This window comes from Indicator indicator, chromosome 7, assembly GCF_027791375.1.
Source record: "Indicator indicator isolate 239-I01 chromosome 7, UM_Iind_1.1, whole genome shotgun sequence".
Classification (NCBI taxonomy): domain Eukaryota; kingdom Metazoa; phylum Chordata; class Aves; order Piciformes; family Indicatoridae; genus Indicator; species Indicator indicator.
The window spans coordinates 29,190,298-29,210,838 of NC_072016.1; the positions used below are offsets into that span (position 1 = coordinate 29,190,298).

Consider the following 20,541-nt stretch of genomic DNA (forward strand, 5'->3'; position numbering starts at 1 on the left):
ACTTACCCAACATTTTTTTGACCTTTCAGGTTGAAGAAGGAGCATCTGTTTCTGTTCTCAGGAGGTGATGTTCTTTATGGTTCATTAGGACTTCAGTTCTTCAAACTCTTTAGCAATAATAATACGTAGAAGTGTGGGTAGCCTGCATAAGAGAAAGCATAGGAATTTAAACAAAAGAGACTTAAAGTGAGATGAGTGTTTGATTTGTATTTAAATAATTAGTTCATGTAGAACTTGTCCTTGAATTGCAGTCTCTCTCGTGTGCCTGTGGTCTTTGGGCTGATTACAGATGGCAGAAAATAAAAGTAGTGGATGCCATCAGTCAGTTTTGCTTTAAATAGTATTTGAGATAAAACACTTTTTTCCTTTCCCAAGTATCCGTAGGTGCAAACTATGTGCAGATGCAAATGGTGAGTTGGAGAGGCTGCTGAGTTCTGAGGTGAATTGTGTGAATAAACTAGAAGAAATTTTAATGACTTATCAAATGATAAGTCTCCAGCCATGCTTTTTGGCTTTAGAGGATAATTTCTGCAAATGAAAGATTTTCCTTGTATATTGAACAAAAAAGAAACACCTCTTACCCTGTAATATTTAATGATAGTAGCTATCTGCTCTTGTTTAGATTAAAATTACAGGCTTCAGATTGCAGGTTGTAATATTTGTTTTCTTCTGGTTGCTGCCTTTAGCAACTCAGTAAACGCCATTGACTGCTCTGTGGGTAATGCTGAAGAAGCCTCCAGGGCTGAATATATTAAAATCCACAGCATTCCACAGAAAATGACAAAACTCTCCCCAAATTTCCCCCACAATTTTCCACTGCCCTTTTATATGAGCTGCAGGCAGAAGAGGGTGATCTGTTGTTCTTGTCCTATTCCTATTTTTCTTCCTGTTTTAAATATAGCAGAATATATAAAATAATGAAGTAGTATTCAGAAACAATTCTTTTGCCAGGTCTTCCATCTGTTGTTCTGTATAATCCTAATTTTGGGGTTGGGGGGGGGAGAAACATGGTATGCAACTCAATATGTTCCAAGATGTTTGTTTTCATCAGCATGGCCCAATAAAGTACATAGCTCAGATATTAACGTTGGAGTATGTTAAGATTTTATTACTATTTAATCTGTATATTTTAGTGACATAAATGGATAAAAATAAACAGCTTGTAACATATAAAGTTACAGGCTATGCTTTTGTGGATTTACAGAATTTAGTGGTGGATTTGGGTTTTGCAGCAGATTTATTTTCTCTAATTCAGTTAAAATAACTATGTAATCATTATTTGTGCTGAGTATGGTTTGAGCTTCATTTTCATAATTCACTGTGGGATTTGTCTGCATAACTTCTGATGGTTAATGGCCCTATATTGATTGAGATTCTCTTTTGTATTCCTTGTGACTTGATAATGAATCAGACAGATCACTCCATTTTAGAGAGAAAGAAAATAGACATAGTGTTAACTTACAAAAAAAGGACACCCAAAGCTCTGTGCACTCTATATATTCTGTGAGGGCTTTTATAGTGCTTGTAGTACATGCTGTTCTGAAAGTGTCACACATGCATTTGTTGTTGTGAACTCGAAGGCTGTAGAATCTGTGAAGATGCAAGATTAAATTTTCCATTGCCATTTTTACAGATAACAGCCCGTCGACAATGGAAACATATTTATGATGAATTAGGTGGTAACCCTGGAAGCACAAGTGCTGCTACATGCACTCGCAGACATTATGAAAGGTAAGATAACAAATCTGAAATACTTGTTTAATAATGAAAAAATTAATTTAGAGAGCCTTCAAAGCCATTTATAAAGAATTAGAAAAGAGAGAGGGTTCTTAAAGACATAGTAAATATTTCCCCCACAATTTAGTCAGATAATCTGTTATTTAAACCAGAGTGTCTCCAGTGACTGTATAAATAAAACAAGCATCTGATTTTTCTTTGGTGCATATCTTAATTTTTACAACAGCTTTCTGGCTGAAGAAGCTGAAAAATTGAGCAAAACGTACTCAAGGAAAAATAAGAAATGACAGCTAATTGATGCAGACACTTGTCTTCTGTCGTTTTTTAGGAATGCCAATTAAGCAAATTGTGGTTGTGATCAAAATAATGGGGTGGCCCACAATGCAGGGTGCTGTTAATGTTGTAGGTCATGCAGAGCATTGCATTCCTCTTCTTCATTGCATTCCTTCTCTCCTCCCTGCCTGCGAGCTGCTGCCAAACTCTCTTTCTCTGCAGCCATTGTTGCTGGTCAGAACTGTTGATTTCTTACTCTTCCCATGTAGATAATAACTTCCAGGGCTTGTGAAGCCAGCATGCATTGAATAAAAGACTGGAGCTGGAATGTTATTTTGGTTTGTTATGGTTTTTATAAACAGCTCTCTTGTTGTTTTTTTTTTGGGTTTTGTTTTTTTTTACTTTGTTGTTTTTGGTTTTGTTGTTTTTGTTTGGGTTTTGGTTTTTTGGTTGTGTTGTTTTTTGTTGTTGGGGGTTTTGTTTGGTTTTAGTTCTTGGGGGGGTTTTTTGTTAATATTGTTGTTTGAGGGTTTTTTGGGTTGTTTTTTTGGGTTGTTTTTTGTGTGGATGGGTGGGGTTTTTTGTTTGTTTGGAGGCTGGGGGGCGCTTTTGTTACTTTTTTTTTTTTTTTTCTTAAACAAGCAAATGCTAATAAAACTTTGCAATTTCAAGCTCAGAAAAGAAAAGTCCAGTCTCTTGTTCCAGGGCACAAAGAAGTTAATTTCCTGGGGTCAGAAAGAGATTGTACTCGCATGTGCACAAGGCGGCACAGCAGAGCTGTGCTCAGTGGGCAGTCCTTCCCCTTCTTAGTGCCTTACCTGTTGACCACTCTAAGGGAGATGTCACCCTGCTCATGCAGGAGGAGGTTGATCACCCTCATTTACAGGAGGCTTCTCCAACAAAAAGATCAGTGCACAAAGAAGTTGAATGTAATGCCACTATAAAAGTTAGAAGCTCTCTGGAGGTCAAGCAGCAGAGGAAATGGAGTGAGTTTCTGTATGCATCAGACAGGGCTTTCCCCACCATTGTGTTACAGACAAATGTTAGAGATTATATTAACTGACTTACCAGACTGTGGGGATTTGGCTCTTCCTTTTCATCATTACAAACCGAAGCATCTCAGGGCTTCCCTTGCACCCAAGCCAGCTGATGGGTTTCAAGCTGGCAGTGTGGGCCTTCCCTCTCCAGATGTGCTTCATATGATATTGTTTATTTGACAGAGGAGACCCAGGTACACACAAGACCTAGGTCTGTGCAGGCTTAGGTCACACAGGGAGCAAGCATCGCCAGGCTCTGTTGAAATCCAAGTCACGAGAGACTGTCTCTTGTGGTTGTGGAAAAATGAGCCATTCCCAAATACTCCATGAACCCCTGTCGCTCTCTTCTGCTTTCATGCTAGTGGTTTATTTTTTCGCATGCAAACCCCTCAGACTCCACTACTCTTCAATGCATAGAGACTCGTCCATGTGATGTAGTCAGGGGCATACTATGAAGTGCCACAAAGCTTGTTGTACTCACTAGAAAACCTGAGCAGGCTCATGGTGCCTTCAAGACTGAAAAACCTGTCCAGGCTGACAAAAAACACTTCTCTTTGCCTTGAGCCAGTCTGAGGAAAACTCTACTTTATGGTTAGATTGGTTTTAGCCCACCAAAGAGCTCAAATCTGAGCTCTTGGATGCCGGTCTATATTGTGTAGTTCTGGCTTAGATCTGATATGATGCACCCAGCTACTTTCCAGGTCTCTGGCTGTCAAAATACAGCATTTAGAGAAAAAGTCTTATAGGATCTTTGGGTAAGCCCTGAGCTTATCTAAAAATGCTTTACCAAGTCTGGTTTGAAGAACTAAAACATCTATACAAAAAGCCTCGGTGACTGGACCAATCTCTAGATATTTCTAGCCTTTTTTCCACCACAGGAAAGTTGTATTAAGTCTCAGACTTCGAAAAAAAGTAAATTAAATTGTCATGGTTTGTTTCAGCTGGTAATTCTAACGGTAGCACCTGTAAATGTAATGCTCATTTGTAGCCAAAGTGCTCAGATGACATTTAATCTAAAACTAGAACTGCAGTGCAGGAACAGACGTTCATGATTCGGGACATGCATACATTTACTGACTTGAAGGTGAGCTGTAAAGCTAAACTGGAAATTGAATTAATCTGGGAAGTAAATGCTGAATAAACCTCATGATTTTTCCTTTTTTAATCCCACTAGCCTTTCCTAGCATATTGGAGGCAGAACAGGCAGTTCCCTGACTTCACTGATCCTGCCTGCTGTTTGACTTAGTCTTGCCATTCATCTCTATAACTGGTGTTGTGTTAACTAGCTTCTTCCAAGATGACAGAGAATCATTTAGGTCAGAAAAGACTTTAAGATCAAGTCCAACTGTAAGCCAAACACTGCTAAGTCCACCACTAAACCATGTCCCTCAGTGTCAAATCTACCCATCTTTTAAATGCTTCCAGGGATGGTGACTCCGTCACTTCCTTGGGCAGCCTGTTCCAGTGCCTCACAACCCTTGGAGTGAGGAAATTTTTCCTAATATCCAACCCAATCTTCCCCCTTCTCCTCGCTGTTTGCACAGCATTTAATGTGTCAGGGCTGCTTTGGTGGCATCAACCTTTCAGTGACTTCTTAGGATATTGAGGAGTGGAATGGCACATACATCCTATTCAGGTATTTTATGGGTATTCCACCTTCGTGCCCTCTTCGAGTTCCCCTCTGCAAGGTAGGGTTTCACAGGCAACTTCAAAGCTAAGGGAAAGAAAAAAGGACACACAAAAGAAAAAAAAAAAAACACAACAACAACAACAAGGGTGGGGGAGGACCAAACCAATTTTCTTTAAACAAACAACTCTAAGACCTGGAGAGAACAGAATCACCTCTGTCTAGCAAATCCCAGGAAGAAATGTTAGAAATGTTTTTCCCAAAAGGTGCTTATAACCTCTAAAAAGCTGCAGACCCGTGGTTGTGAGGGTGGCAAAAGCTGAAAGCAAGCAAGATTTAAAGGCTATGGGGAATGCTCTGCTCCCTTCTCCATGCCCCCCCCCGTTTGGAGCAGGGGTTGTGGTGGTTGATGTTGTGCTATAGGTAGGCAGACTGCTTCTGTGCGGTGTTTGCTTTGTTTGCCTGGTAAAAGGGAAGGAAAGATTTTGTGTGTGTTATCAACTGATTCATTTTTCATCTAGCACAGTTTGTGTTTCCAGTAACTGGTTTCATTTTAAAACAAAGCAAGGCAGCCAGTGTTTCAGTAAGTGTTATTTGTATATTAGTTAGACAACTTTTGTTTTATTAATGAGTATAATAATGAAAGTGCAGGTTGTTGTGTAGAAGCAATGGGTGTTTTTATTTAAAGCATAGCAGGCATCGCATAATGCCAATGAATGTGTTATTGTCACTGTAGGCATGGCTGGTCTGAACCTGCCTCTGATTGGGTTGTTCCAAATAGGCCCAAGCACTTCATAAAAATGTCTTTGTCAGCCTAGTTTTCCTTCCAAACCTATTCATCTCTGTCAGTTTTTAATATTAGTACCAGGCTCTTGGCTATAGTCCATTAGTACTGTACTTAATTGCTCGTGTAACAGATGATTACCAATATAAAAGGCATTAATGTTTTCCCATTGTAGGGCTGTTGCTCTGTTCATGACTCAGACCATGCAGAGCTTACGAATTGTTGTTTTGGTTGTTATTTTCTTCATTTGTGCTCCTTCAGTGCACTAACCTTGCATGATCACAGAAAGCTTGAGGCATGTGTGGTTGGTAGCTGATTCAGCCTGAACCTTTCCTGTGAAACTCTTACAGCCCTTGTCAGTACCCTACATCTCTTTCGCTTATCAAGAAACCCTCAGAAACGGCTACTTTTCTGCGAAGTGCTCCTTCCCCTAATAATGCAGATGTGGTTTTCACATGCAGAGTTTGAGGTTTCTTTCACGTTTTTTACACAGAGCACATGATCCGCAGCTTTAATTTTCTGGCATGAATGATAGGCTGTGTTTCTGCAGTGCTGACGCCATTGTTGTCAGGGATTTTTTCATATCTATTACACACCACCAACCCTCCTCTTAAAAAAAAAAAAAAAAAGGCAAACAAACAAAAAAAAACCCCAACCTCCTATTTTGCAAGGTATATAAATGTTCCAGTAAAATCTGTTGAACAAAACAAAAGTACAAACAATTGCCTGTTGGGGCCTTTTTCAGCTTCCAAGTCTGGCTGTGATTCATCTTGATTTCCTCTAAAGCAAGCCTTGTGCACAAGCTGCATGCAAACATGCAAGGGCCAGGGAATTGTGGTGCACAATGGCATGCAGTAACACACCTCAGCTGCTTTGGTGGACAGATGTGTCAGTGTTCAAAGGTGTAATGACAGGCAGATGGACAGTCCAACAGAGCAGTAGGCCTCCTGGCCTCTTTGAGTGGTGCAAGGAGCCCATTTCCCTTGAGGTCTCTAGCAGGGATGGAGCCAGAGAATCCTATGGGCTATATCCTGCTCTTCAGCAGTGCATCTCCTACCCTGGTCCTCACAGATCCGGTGAGATGGGTCCCAAGAGTGGGTCATGATTCTTCACAACCCAGCAAAGTGGCCGTGCCCACACTTTGGACACAGAAGGTTTTACTCTGGCTCTGTGATCTCTGGGCACTTGCAGAGTGCCCTGGACATCTGTGCCTTACCAGGGGACTAAACCATGGGAGATACAGTGTCTTGTGCAGTTCAGAGTCCATTCTCCCATTTTTCTAAGTTGCCCACATGTATATTATATATTTATCAGAAACACAAGGCAGGTCAAAATAAGTCCCTTGCATGGTTTCCCTTTAACAGCCGTAACGTCTCTCAACCCCAAGGATTTTATGCCGTAATTCAATACATAAGAGAGCCCCATGTTCCATGACACAGAACTGTTTGGTTTTGTTAAAGCATTTGGATAACTTTGGTAGCGTGTAAGCATTTCAGTGGAGTTTTGCAGGAAACACAGCCAGGCTTTCAAAAGGAACGAAAAACAGGCGGCTTAGTATAGCATCTATATGAAAATACTTATGGTTATCTTTTAATACATGTTGTAATTAATAGAAGGTTTTGATTTACGCTGTTAAGTGTGAAAATATCCTCAGGCAAAAATTAATCAAATGTTATGTCATGCTGTAAACTACAGCTAGCTTTTTGTTTGACAAAAAAAAAAAAACACCCACAACCTTGCCAAGCAGCAGTTTTTTCTTGTTGTATGAACTTGGCTGTTTTATTTTTGTCTTCACACCACTTCCCTGCCCCCTCCCCTTTCCACTTCAGCTAGTCCCAGACTTCCAGAAAACTTTGCAAGTTGCAAATTGTCTCAATAGTTTTCCATCAAGTACAAATTTAAGCCTGAAGATAGATGAGGTGTCTCAGTTCTCTCTTTTCCTGGGTTTTTGGTTTGGGTTTTTTTGGTGGTGGTTTCTGGGCTTTTTTTTTTCTTTTTTTTCTTTTTTTTTTTATAAATAACAGGAGGTTTCTAGTTATGATTTTCTGCCCTCAGGGCTTTATCATTAAGATTAAATAACTGTACTCTCAAGCATGCCACTGAACAAACATCTTTTCAATTATGTGAGTAACAGATGCTTTAACAAAGGAACTATTGAAAATTCAGAAAGCTTCCCCCCTCCCCAAAATTTAAAAAGTATCAGATGACAGAGGAATGTAATTGTTTATCATTAAAGCAGATCCTTAGCTGTCCACTCAAAACATCTGAGAACATATATTTTTTTCAAAATGTCTGGGCTTTCAGCCTCAGAGTCTTACTGGCCAGCACTGGAGTCAGCAGGAGTCCTTGGATGTAAGAGTGCTGGACGGTATGGCACTGCCTTCCAGTACATGGAAACAGATAATCTGTTTCCTCACAGAGAATTTTTTTCCCATCTGCATCCTTCTTTCAACCCATGAGTTTGTCCCAGCAGAAATGGGGGATATTAACATGGCAGAAATTACCCCTGCTTTGTTCAACTTTGTGCAATGGAGATGTGGCTCAGAGCTCCCAGTGAGGGTCGACAGAATTTTAGAGTCCCTCCAGGAGACCTGCACCCCACAGGCAATGTAAAGTGGCATGTAAAGTCAAGCTTGTCCTGAGCACAGGGACCAAGCATTGCAGGGACTGTATGGACCTACCAAAACAAGTACATCTGCTTTTACGTGTAGAACTGGTGATTGAGGCCAAAACAGAAGCTTGTAGCAAGTCTGGTAGGGTGACCTGGTGAAGCTACTCCATCCCCATCACCCTTCCTTTGAATCTTTCCCATGCAGTAAATCTGCAGCAAAGGCAAAAAAATGGGGCTGTTCATCTCCCCCTGCTGAGCCATAGGACTGAGAATAGCTTGGGCTTCCCTGGCTGTGCAGCTAAATCAACAGCTGTGTTTGTAATGTCACTAATTTCCAGTTTACTTAAAACAAAGTGTCTTTGAATTCCCTTACAGCAGTGCAGTTCCCACCTTTCAGCAGTGAGCAATTCTCATTACCCACGAGCGCTCCCAGTGGGCTCTGAGGAAGGTTGTTGATAAAAGAATGAAAGAGCCATTTCTTTAAGGAAGGGAAGTTCTTCAGGAAGAAAATTGAACTCAGACGTATTTTGTCTTTGCCGATAAAATATATGCCAGTTTTATACTTCAGACAAATGCAAATAAACCTATTGCTATTGTGTTCTGCACAAAAGGCTTGCTTTTGCAGCCCATGGATTCTACAATGTGGCCTAGGAAAATCAGACTTGAGGACCATGCAGCTACATTTCCTCAATGTATTTTTTATTTCCAGTTTGGAAAACAGGCTGAAACCTCAGAGTTTGGGTTAGTCCTCTTCTCCCTTCTGTGCTGCAAATGTCATTGGTGCCCAGGAGAGCTGCCTCCTTCTCCTGGCCTTCCCTTGTAGCTTCAACAGCAGTTGAAGATGGTTTCCCATGGTTATGCTCACAGCGTTGCTCCAGGATTTTTCCCTTTTGAAGAGCATCAGGTTAGAAAATGCAAGATTTCCATTGGCATCAGAGCTTGGGCATTCCTGCTGGTCCCTTAAAACAAATCAATGTTTTGCCACTGACTTTCTAGGGAAAAAGAATTGGGTTTCTCTCACTGAGGTTACCCAGTGGAGCTGCCCCAAGCTGACCTAGCTCAGTAGCCCCTTGTCCTGGCCCTGCACTCAGACCCTATGGCTGCAGGAGTGCAGGCAGCTCTGCTCAGCTACTGTGAGGCCCTGTTGAACCAGAAGCTTGCCCTGTTGAACCAGTGAGACTGGTCATCTCATCCCCCAGCAGCAGAGGAACGAGCAAGGGCCAGTGTGGCATAATGTGCCCGGGAGGGAAGTGTTTTCCAAACTCCTACCAGTCACGAGATTTATTGCCTGTCCCTTTTCAGTGTTTTTGAAACTCTAAGAGCTTAATGTTCTCACGATTTACATTAGCATCTAATCCTTGCATAATCTCACTAATCCCTTGGGCCCAAGATATCCATTGGCAGTGAGTTCCACAGGTGAACCAGTTGCTGCATTCATTTGGTAGAGCAGACTTAAATCTTTTTTCCATTCCCATTGCAATCAACCTTCTTAACCTTCTGGCCAAGCATGGGAATGGGGCAGCATCTCCTAAGGAATGGCCTTCAGTATTTTAAATCCTTCCTAGGTTATTCTTGGGGCTGAGAGGCTCCATTGCACACAGTTTTGTGTTGGGCATGGAGCCCTTGAGAAAGCAAGATGATGTCAATGGGAGACGTGCTAGAATATTTTTTTTTTTATGCCAAATAGAAAACAAAAATAAGCACTGAAGTTAGCAATATGGAAAATACTGCAGGGTTTGTGTTGAACTGCCTCCTTCCCTCCTTCACCTTGTGTGTCCTGGGCATATGGTTCCTCCCTGACCCAAGAGTCCCGTCATATCCATACACAGTGGGGAGAATTAAAGAGGAAACTGGCAGCCTTAACATTTCATTTCCTTCCTCTTTCTGGGCTGGTCAGATCCTTTGCGTTATTGTAACTGCTTTTTTTATCGTGTCTATAAATAGATGTGCTCTTATGTGTACTGTGAAGCAGAGTTGGGCCAAAAATGTCATTCATTCTGCATAATCAATACTTGAAAATGTCCTGGTTGCTGGCTCAGATGAGATCTTGCATTGTTAGTTCTGTAGCTGGGAAAACAAATGTTGACTAATAAAGATTAAGGGCTTTTTTTTTCTCCTTTTTATGAAATGCTAATGATGAAGACATGTTTGATATACTGTGAAATACATTTCTCTAATGTGAAGTTTCTGCTTTTTGTGGGGAAGGAGATTCAGTCCCTGGAGGATTTTAGAATTTGTAAATATAAAATTATCTGCTTCAGTGTTTTTTTTTAAAAAGGCTGGCAGAAAGCCAGATTACTTACATTACTGTAATAGATTTGCTGACCTCTGACATCTGCTGCAGAGAAGTACATTGAATTTTTCATAATATCGGATGATGTAGATCTAAAAACTCAGTACACTCCGCACCATTATTTAATTCAGGACTTAGTAAAGCAAAATCTTTTTTTGAGTAGCAGTTTATACGTGATTAAACTTAATATTGCCGATCATAATAAATCAGGATTAGAATAGTACTGATTTGTTAATCTAACTTGTATTGATTTTAAGTTGGCTTTATTTAAAAAAAACAAAAAAAAAAAAGACTGGCTTTTCACAATGACTGAATTTAATAAGAAGCCCTGTGATAGCAAAGACTCCCCTACTGTTTCTGCTCTTGGCTGGAAAATGTTATTCTTGTATTATTCCAGGGGAAAAAAAAAAACCTCATGCTGCTAAAAATCTGCTGCCTGTGGAAAGATTTTTTTAGTACGGTAGTGCTTACATATTCTATTTATGTTAATTGACTTATAAATAATACATTTTATTAGTCTTAATATTGGGAACTTGATCGTGATAAAGACCCTTTTATTTGGACTCCTTGTAGGCTTTACAAGTAAATATTCTTCAGACCACAAAATATTCCCCCTCTTTTCCTTTTTTTAAGAATACTTTGATACTTCTCCCCACTGTGAAAAACAGACACAGTTCAAAGTCACTGAAAACGTAGTTCTTGTTTCCAAAATATGGCACATTCAAGGTATTTGGCTCCCTGTTTTCGGACATTGCCTTTACCTCTCCTTGCACAAAGATTGATTAAATCTTACCTATGCTGCAAATGTTTGACCAAAAAAAAGAAAACCACCTCGTGCTGGTTTTAGACATGTCGCATTCTGCTAAACTATTTGGCTAACAGCAGATTGCATTCTTCCAATGTTGGGCAATATTGACCTTAAATTGGCTAAGCCGTCTGCTTTCATGGCATGTGAGCTGGCTGCTTACATGTTCTGAGAGCTGTATGAGCTTTATTACTCCTGCACTATAAAAACTTCTAATAATCAAATGATAAGATCATATCCTGTGGGTAATTGTCTTGTACCATGACAGGATAACTGAAAAAACATTCAGTGAAAATTGCAACCGTCGGAAATCTCTACGTGGAGCGGCAATTGTTGGTGTGGCTCGCCTCCGTGCTGCTCCCTGGGGTCTTACAGCCCACAGTCCTGCCCAGCTCTTCTCCAGCTGCTCCCCGTAGCCCCCAAAAGCTACCTCAGTGGCTGCAGCAGGGAACAGCAGCCTGCTGGCCCTCATTTCAAATGAGGAGGGGAAAATCCTAGAACAAGCCATCCCTGTGTTTTGATTCAGTTTTACCTTAGTCATGCCGCCTCCCCGATACACAAAACATTTAATTCCAGATTTCCTGCCGCTGGCTTCCAGGCCTTTGACTGGCTATGTGAAATGTATTTTTACTGCTGTCGGCCTGCCAACTGCTGAGCTCAGTGAAAAATAACTAAACTGAAAAGCTTGTACTCCCACATGAACCCTTAAGATCAGAAAAGGAAATTTAAGCCACGGTTACTAATTAGCGCAAAGCTAATGAGTTCTGGTGAGGTGCAGCAGGAGGAGGAGGTGTTTGTGTCCCACGTTACCCTACAAGGCTTGGTGGAGAGCACGCGAGCAGTGATTAATCATGTTGGCCCAGGCCTTGCTCCCGTCCTGGCTGTAGCCACAGGGTTAATCACGTGGCATCTTTAATGGGAGGGCCCACTGGTGGGTCAGGAGAGTGTCTCTGTCTCCCGTGGGCTGTGGGACAGCGTCTGAGACCTTTACGGATGGAATATGTAGATTTTTAATGGATGATGTGTTCCCATGGAAACAAAACAAAGTCAAACACTCCCCTCACAGTGCTAACAATTATTGTAATAAAACGTGTTTTTATTAAAAGCGATTTTAAATATTTAACACATGGCAGAGCAGCCTCAACGTTACCCTGTGTGAAACCCAACCTTGCCTCTAGTGAAGTCTAAAGCGCTTTGTGCAGTGCGGGGAGGAATTCAGTGTTTTCACCAATATTTGAGCTTTGCGAGTGAAGTGCAGCAGCCTCAAGTATGAACAAGATTATTTTTTTCTTATTCTGCTTAGTTATGCTTTTTATTATATAAACATTAACTGTAATATTACAGTGGGAAGCAGGTATTTGGCAGCTACGTATTATTTTGCTAAGTTTGCATAGAGGGAGCAGTTTCCAGTTTTAGCAGCTGTAACATGTTTAAACTCAGTTTGTAATGGGATCTGAAGATGAATATTCCCTGTGGGCTCTGCTTAGCTTCATTACTGGAGCCCTGCCAAATTCAGGGCTAGAAAGTATTATTCATGCCTCTTTGCACATACCATGTCAGAGCATGCTCAGTTAATGAATTTTGTTTCTAATATAGCATAAATTAGGTTTATATTTTAACATAATTTATGTTGTATTTTATTAAAATGTAAAATATTATGATCACGAGCAATCTAATTTCTGCTCTCTTAAGCCCAAACTGTGTTTGAACATCTAAGTATGTAAATCAAAATTGCATGCTTAGGAACTGATTCTGGGATAACAAACGAATATCTGAACCAAAGAGGTTTCTGCCTTGGAGTCTTAGATTAAAGATAATTAAAGATTCCTGGTATTTGAACAGATTTATGTTGTTTATAAGCAAAGTACATTTTCTTCATAGAGTCAACTTGTCTTTTTTCTAAAAAAAACCAAAACAAATTATGTTTACTGTATTAAAGTTCATATTTTTAAAGTATTAATCCCACAGTGAGTCATTAATCATACCAAATGCATGATAAAAACTTTAATCACTGAAGTTGAAACTGAGATTGTAATGCAATCCATCCCTTTTAATTATATCAGTTATTTTTCCTTTCAGCTCAAGAACTGCAAAGGGAAAGCAGATAGATTAAAACTCAGCGTGTGCAGGGGAGGATATTTTTTGTATTTTTTTCTCGCTTTCTTAAAGTGATTTTGTGTGCTTTGTAGAGGACACTTCCACAGTGAAGAATTCCCTCACTTTTACCTCTTCTCTCTCCTTCTTCTTTTAAAAAAGCCTCACTAGCAAAGGCAGGGAGTGTGGGGACTGTCCTGGTATGGGTGTGTTGCCAGGCTGGTGATGGACTGGTGCCAGTGCAGTGTGCCGGGTGCTATGCCCACTACTGTGTTTTCCTGCAGCCCTGTTCTCATCTTCTGCCAAGACCCTGGCACTCACCCTTGCTCTCAGGGGAACCACCAGCCTGGAAATTGTGTAGCTGTTACCAAGATGGCTGTGGCTTTGTAGGTGTTTTCCTGGAGTTTCCTGCATGTTTTTAAGGGCAGGGACAGAAAATAAAAATAAATGGTGTATTTTCTTTTCTTAAATCAGTCTAAAAAATAGTGGCTCATATCCTCATCTGGTACAAATTGATGTAGCCACACAAATCACCGCAGTGTTACTGATCCACACCAACTCAAACTTCACTGAATTTATGCCACCTGATAATCTTGCCAAATAAATCGATTTATCATACTTGGCCTTATAGATGTAGAGTTTACACTGTTGCTTTTATGGCAGGGAAGAGAATGGATTTATTAAGTAAACTGTTTGTAGTAGATACATTTTGTTCTTTGCTAGAATGGCGAAACCTGATCAATTATTTGTTCCTTAATCCCCTAGATTAATCCTGCCATATGAAAGATTTATTAAAGGAGAGGAAGATAAGCCACTACCTCCAGTGAAACCTCGAAAACAGGATAACAGTTCCCAGGAGAGTGAAGCAAAAACAAAAGTGTCTGGAACAAAACGCATCAAAAATGAAAACCAAAAGAGCAAGAAGGAAAAAGATAATGCACAGAAACCCCAAGATGCATCTGAGGTTGGTTGCCTTTCTTCTTTTCAACTTTTCAATTAAAAATGAACGGCTTTAATCATACAAAATCCAATGATAAAATACACTACTTAAACCGGAGAATTCCAACCAGTTGAGTTTGCCATGGCAATTCAGTTGTGGTACTGTGTTGGGATTTTGCTGGGCTACATACAGCAACCAGTTAGTTCCATACTGCGTAGCAGTGATGGCAGAAAACCAAGCACTGTATGTAACAAGTACCATTTCTGCTCATTGTATTACACAGTGGTCACCACTAAAAGATCAGCAGCTGCCAAAAGGAAACCACACAGCTACCACAGTTATTTCCCAATCTAAGTACAGGGTGCGGGAACCTCTAATACTGCTGATAATGCTGTGGTAACTGTTGAACACAGTTGATTTTTGTAATGGGTAACCTCTGGATCAGCCCTTCTGTGCTCACAGATGTATGCATGTCTATCAAAAAATGTAACACTCCCCAGGATTCTTACTGCATTATACTAAATTTCTCCATGGACTAAAAGGTCAGATGTTGAGAGAACCAACTTCTTAGCGCTAATTGAGACCAACTTCCCTCTCACATACCACAGATGGTTTTCAGCTGAGATAGATTCCTATTCTGTCACCTGCTTTATGTGGCAGGCCCCAGCTTCCAAAAAGAGCCATGTTACCTGCAGACATAAGACAGCCCTCACTGAAGAGATTTTCTGTTCACCACCCAGAGTAAAGCAGAGCAGTAGAACTCATATTGGTCTGCAAATAAGGGTAAATTTCATGTGTTGCTAAATGATACAAAATCAATGGGGTTTTTGCTCCGGTGTTACTTACGCACTTTCTTTCACACATCCTGCCCACTCTCTCCTGTGCCCTGCTTGCACCCTGTGTGAACGAGGCGGTGATGCTCCTCACACACAACCCCTACACAAGATGTTGCTTTTCCTCAGTCTGCCAGATCACAGCAGCCTTCAAGGCGTTGCAGTGGAAGTAAGTATTTAAAGAATGTTGAAACACATGATGTGCCCGGCAGACTATGGCTGCTCCTTTGACTTCATTGTCATCTGTCAGTCCTGTTTCTAAACCAGTTTGGAAATCGGTATTGAGTCAGCTACCAACAATACTCCTCCTCATTGTCTAAAATAAAAAACAATGCAGGACCAGTAAACATGTCTACCTCTGAGGCTTTGTGTACCCAGTTTTGATAGAGAATTTTCATTTTTGAGTCCCACAACCTCTTTATAGTTTCATCTCACATCCAAATTATGGTTGGTTGGTTTGTTTGTTTGTTTGTTTTAATTGCCTTGACCAACAGCACCTTTAATATCTACTGTTAAAAGCACTCCACATAGAGGGGAGGGTTTTCTGTTTTCTCTCACACTAATTTTAAAGCGGGGTACCCTGATGGGGGAAAACCCCTCCACTTCTTATGGAAGATACATAGAGAGGAGCATGCACACAAACCTGCTTCAGTGGCTGGTTGCAATACAAATTGCCCAAAGCAAAGAGATGCAAAGTGAAGGCTTGTGCTCCTTTCCCCTGTCACTCCGTCATGCCTGGTTATTTATCGAGGGGTCTTGAATCATCAAGATACGTTACACAACATCCATACCACCACTGCTTAGCGATGTAACTGCACCAATGTAACAAGTCAGCAACAGAGCATCAGCCTTAACTTTGAATTTTCTTGCTTTTGTTGTTCCCTATCTCAAGTTTCCTGCTGCTTAAAACTGCGTTTTGTGTGGTTTGAAGGAAGAGTTCTTAAGCTGCGCTTATCGGAAATGTAGGGAGCCTAGACAAGACCATAAAAATGTACAATTACAGCAATTTCCTATTCTAAAATGGTACCTTTTATAGCAGAATTAATGTCTCCTCCCTGATGGGGGTGGCAGATTTGTCCTGCTCCTGTCTAAACAGTGTGGTCAATTAAGGACCTCAGCCTTAGAAGGTCGCTGTACCAGTAGGTGGTTACATGAAGCCCAAGCAGCAAAGGAGCCTGCAGGGGCAGATGCTTCCACCCAGAGCAGGTGCCAATCTGCTGAGCTCATCAATGCACTGCCTTACAGGACCAGCAGAAAGGAGATGTCCAGCTTCTTTGGCTGGAGCAAAGTCCAGTTCTGCTGGAGCCAGGCAGAGCGTTATATGTCCCACTCTCCCCAGCTGTCCCATAGCAGTGGAGCGCTGTTTCAGGCTCCATATTTGGGTGCAGTCCTCATCCAGGCACAGCAGTGGTGGTGCCTGGAAGCTTCTATAACCACATATATATGCATGGTTCCAATCAAGCTATTGCTTTAACCATTTCTGCATGTGGCCCAGAAGCTGGCTGTAGCTGTGAGCTCTAAAAGCATAATCAAGTTACAAATGTGTGGTCCTCTCAATTGCATGTCCAACTAATACACTGTAAGTATGCAGGGAGAGAATATAACTTTAATTTATTAGGATAGCATTTGCTTTTGTGCTCTTCACTGTTTTCCCACTGTCACAATGACATTGTCAATATAATGAGATACCAGACAAAATGCTATTAGCCTTAGACTGCACATTTCCTCACAATAGCTGAAACTTCAATCAAAGTGTTGCTTAACAGAAACAAAGAGAAGAATGTACAGTTATTAAATATGATTTCTCCTTTTTTTTTTTATCCTCCTTTCTTTGCTCATCTGTCTGGTATTTTCCTGTAATTTTATAAGCTCAAGAGACGAGCAATGGTACTTTGTAAAGGACCTAATGATGGTATTTTGGCTGCAAAAGGCATCTATGAGTTTAAAAAGAAGAAGTTAGGACGACTAACAGACACTGTAACTAATAGGCCAGCCAAACAGACAGGAATATTTAAAAGCGGCTGTGAAGAAATAAATCTCTGAGAGGGCTGGATTCATTAGGACCTTCTCCAATCCCCCACTCCTATGCCAGACCATAAAGCAGCATTTAGATAATAACTTTCTTGATGCGTCTTATCTTTACAACGAAGAAAGAAAGAAAACAATAATAATAAAGGACTCACACAATGCTGCTGTTTTATGACTGTCTTCTACCACGACATGTCAGAGGAGAGTGACAGCGGTTTTGAAAAGGGCTGTCAGTCAGCTGGATCACAGATGGGGCGCTCTGGTGACCTCTGTGGGTCACAGTTCAGCCAGCTACATAATGGGATGAATAGTGTGAATTGTGCACACAGGCTTTATTAATGGGTGAGCAGAAAGAGCTGCGGGCCCGCTGACGATATCGCATAAAAGCCATGTTTGTAATAGCAGGCACACACACTTACTGAATGTTGACAACTTCATTTTAATCCTTTAATAAAAAAATGTGTGTCCTAGTTAAGCTGTGGCAGTGATTTGCTGCCTACAATAGGGATTCCTAGTATGCCGTTTCTATGATTTTCACACTTTAATGTAGAACTGAGTGTGAATGATCTCTTCTGTGATCGCTGAATTTTAAGATAGCTACAGTGGAGAGACTTTATGTAAGAAAAAATATTGGAATCATGTTGTTGTTGTAGGTGAAGTTGGCTAGCAGAAAAAATTGCTACAGCCTTATCATTTGTGTTAAGAAGTATGCTCCCCTGCATTTGCTTAATTAATTTTTAAAAAGTATAGTCTCTAGAAGCAGGCAATGGTGTACCATGTACACTCTTACGAACAGTCTGCCAAAAGGCACTGCATTCTTACCACTGTCTGGTTGAGGCATCAGTGCTTCTCATCAGGTTACAAGCATGTGCTGTTTTGAAATGCTTTTTTGTGACCTTGGCAGGGATGGTGTATTTTTCGTATTTCCAGGAGGTACATCTCTTTATTTGAGTCCAATACCTGGTGTTAGAGCCTTCGTGATACAGCAAGGTGATTGAGAAGTACTTCTCTAGAAGCAGGTGATGGTGTACTGTGTATATTCTTATGAACAGTCTGCCGAAAGGCACTGCATTCTCACTGCTGTTTGTTGAATCTTTTTATTAGATATCATCAGAACAAGAAAAGGATCAAGAGTCAGCAGACCATAAAAATATTCCCGAGCATCCTACAGTGGGAGAGATGAAACTACCTGTACAAGGCCCTCCAGCTCTTCCACCAGATACATCTCAGACAGTGCCTCTGGAAAAGACAGACCTGGCAGAAAACAGCACGAGCAGCGAGAAAACCAAAGAGGAAGTTCAGCACTCATCCTCTTTCTCAAGTATATCTGTGTCCCCAGAAGAAGACACGGTGCTGGATACCACCATCACAAAACGATTACACTCCCCAGCAGATGACCTCGAAGATACAAAGGCTGAACTGAGACTACATAAAGCTTTTAATGACAGCATAGAAAGTGAACCTTCAGAAATGCCCTTCACGGCTTTCCCGGTTCAGCTGCCCCCTCAGAGCGACACAGAAGATGACAAATTGCCAGAGATGGCTGATTACATCGCAAACTGCACAGTCAAAGTGGACCAGCTGGGAAACGAAGATATCCACAACGCACTAAAGCAAACACCCAAAGTACTGGTAGTCCAGAACTTCGACATGTTCAAGGAGAAGGAGCTGCCCGGGTCCCTGAATGATGACTCCACTTTTGGTTATACACCACTGCTCTACTCAAAGGGTAATCCAGGCATCATGTCACCCCTGGCAAAGAAGAAGCTGCTGTCGCAGGTCAGCGGGGCAGCCCTATCGTGTAGCTATCCTTACGGTTCTCCTCCACCTTTGATAAGCAAAAAGAAACTGAACAGCAGAGATGAACTGTCCTCAGGCATATCGCAAGGTCCCCATGCCCCTAATTCTGATCCTGTAGCAATCAATAGGCCCTCAGTCATACAACACGTGCAGAGTTTTAAAACCAAGGAAGAAAGGAAATCAATTAACAACATTTTTAAACATGACATGCTAAGTAAACCGGATCTTCAGCGCTGTGATTTTTCCAAACATCACCTCAGTTCTCTTGCCGATTCATATGTACCGAAGATGGATATCCAGGACTGCAAAGATAAAATGAGTGAGAAAAGGGCACTGCAACACTCCCATGTGCCCACTTTCTTGGCAGATTTTTATTCATCACCTCATCTGCACAGCCTTTATAGGCACACAGAACACCACCTTAATAATGAACAGACATCAAAGTACCTCCCCCGGGACATGTTCAGAGAATCTGAAAATACTTCTAATTTTACTCAACACAAACACCAAGAAAAACGAAGTTTAAATTATTGCCCATCATTGCATCCGCAAGAAAAAAAGGCAGCGGTGGAGGCCTCTTCAGATGATCAGCCAACAGATTTGAGTCTTCCAAAGAGCATACACAAACAGACTGCAAAGGCTCCAGGCTCCAGCCTCCCTCATTCATCCATGGTCCAGCAAGAAAGCAAAGGCATCTCCCTATTCCAAGCTGCAAGCAGCCCAGCAGTGAGCCTAGATTGTAACCCCAAAGCCTGCCGTGTGTCCCCCATGGCCATGACGGCTCCAAAAAAACACAGTGAGTTACTCCACAGATCTGGGAAGCAGCAGGCCCAGAGGCTGGAGAATCTGAGGAAGATGGAGGGGATGGTGCATCCTATAATCGGCCGCAGAACGAGCCCTCAAAACGTGGGGGCTGCCCGGCCCTTGAAACGGAGCCTGGAGGATTTGGACAAAGTTATTTCTGAAAAAAAGATCCGAGCTGTCTCTCCTATGCACTTACCAAAGGAGACCTCGGCAAAAGACAAGGTTCTCGACCCAGAGGGAGAAGGCAGCAAGCCAGTGCATGGCCCCCATTCTGGCAGCATGCTAGAAAGCCACAAATTTCCCCTTTCAGGCCCCATCTTCCCAGGCTTGTACCCAGGAAGCCTGTGCACAGGGCTGAACAGTCGCCTGCCACCTGGGTATTCTCATCCCCTGCAGTACTTGAAAAATCAGACCGTGCTCTCCCCACTAATGCAGCCATTGGCTCTTCACTCCTTTATGGTGCAGAGACAATTCCTCACATCCCCTGCAAATTCTCAGCAACTGTACAGACACTTAGCTGCAACAACACCTGTAGGAAGTTCCTACGGTGACCTTTTGCATAACAGCATTTATCCTTTAGCTGCTATAAACCCTCAAGCTGCGTTCCCACCTTCCCAGCTATCCTCTGTACATCCCAGCACAAAACTGTAAACCCCCTCGCTCAGAAAAAAAAGGTCTGAGGAGAAGTTAGTGACATTCCTCCCCCGATGATGATGTCTCGCAGATGTAGCACTCTGCAGTTTTGTCAGCCAGGACGCAGTCATATCCCGCCTAGAAGAGCACTTCAGAATTTGGAGATGGGACTGCTTCTTTAATTCTGGCTCCCACATCAGCACCCTCACCCCTTATCCCTGCCCCTGCAAAAAAACCCCAAA

The 20,541-nt window shown here is 41.7% G+C and overlaps 1 protein-coding gene across 2 annotated transcripts in view; it reads left to right on the forward strand.

The window, feature by feature from the left end:
• ARID5B (AT-rich interaction domain 5B) overlaps nucleotides 1–20,317 on the forward strand; it is a 116,510-nt gene extending 96,193 nt beyond the window's left edge. For both annotated transcript variants that reach the window (XM_054382507.1, XM_054382506.1), the window contains 3 exons: nucleotides 1,634–1,731; nucleotides 14,027–14,225; nucleotides 18,167–20,317. In XM_054382507.1, the coding sequence (XP_054238482.1) occupies nucleotides 1,634–1,731; nucleotides 14,027–14,225; nucleotides 18,167–20,317 (2,448 nt within the window). The remainder of the gene's footprint in view (nucleotides 1–1,633; nucleotides 1,732–14,026; nucleotides 14,226–18,166) is intronic.
• Nucleotides 20,318–20,541: the final 224 nt, after the last annotated feature.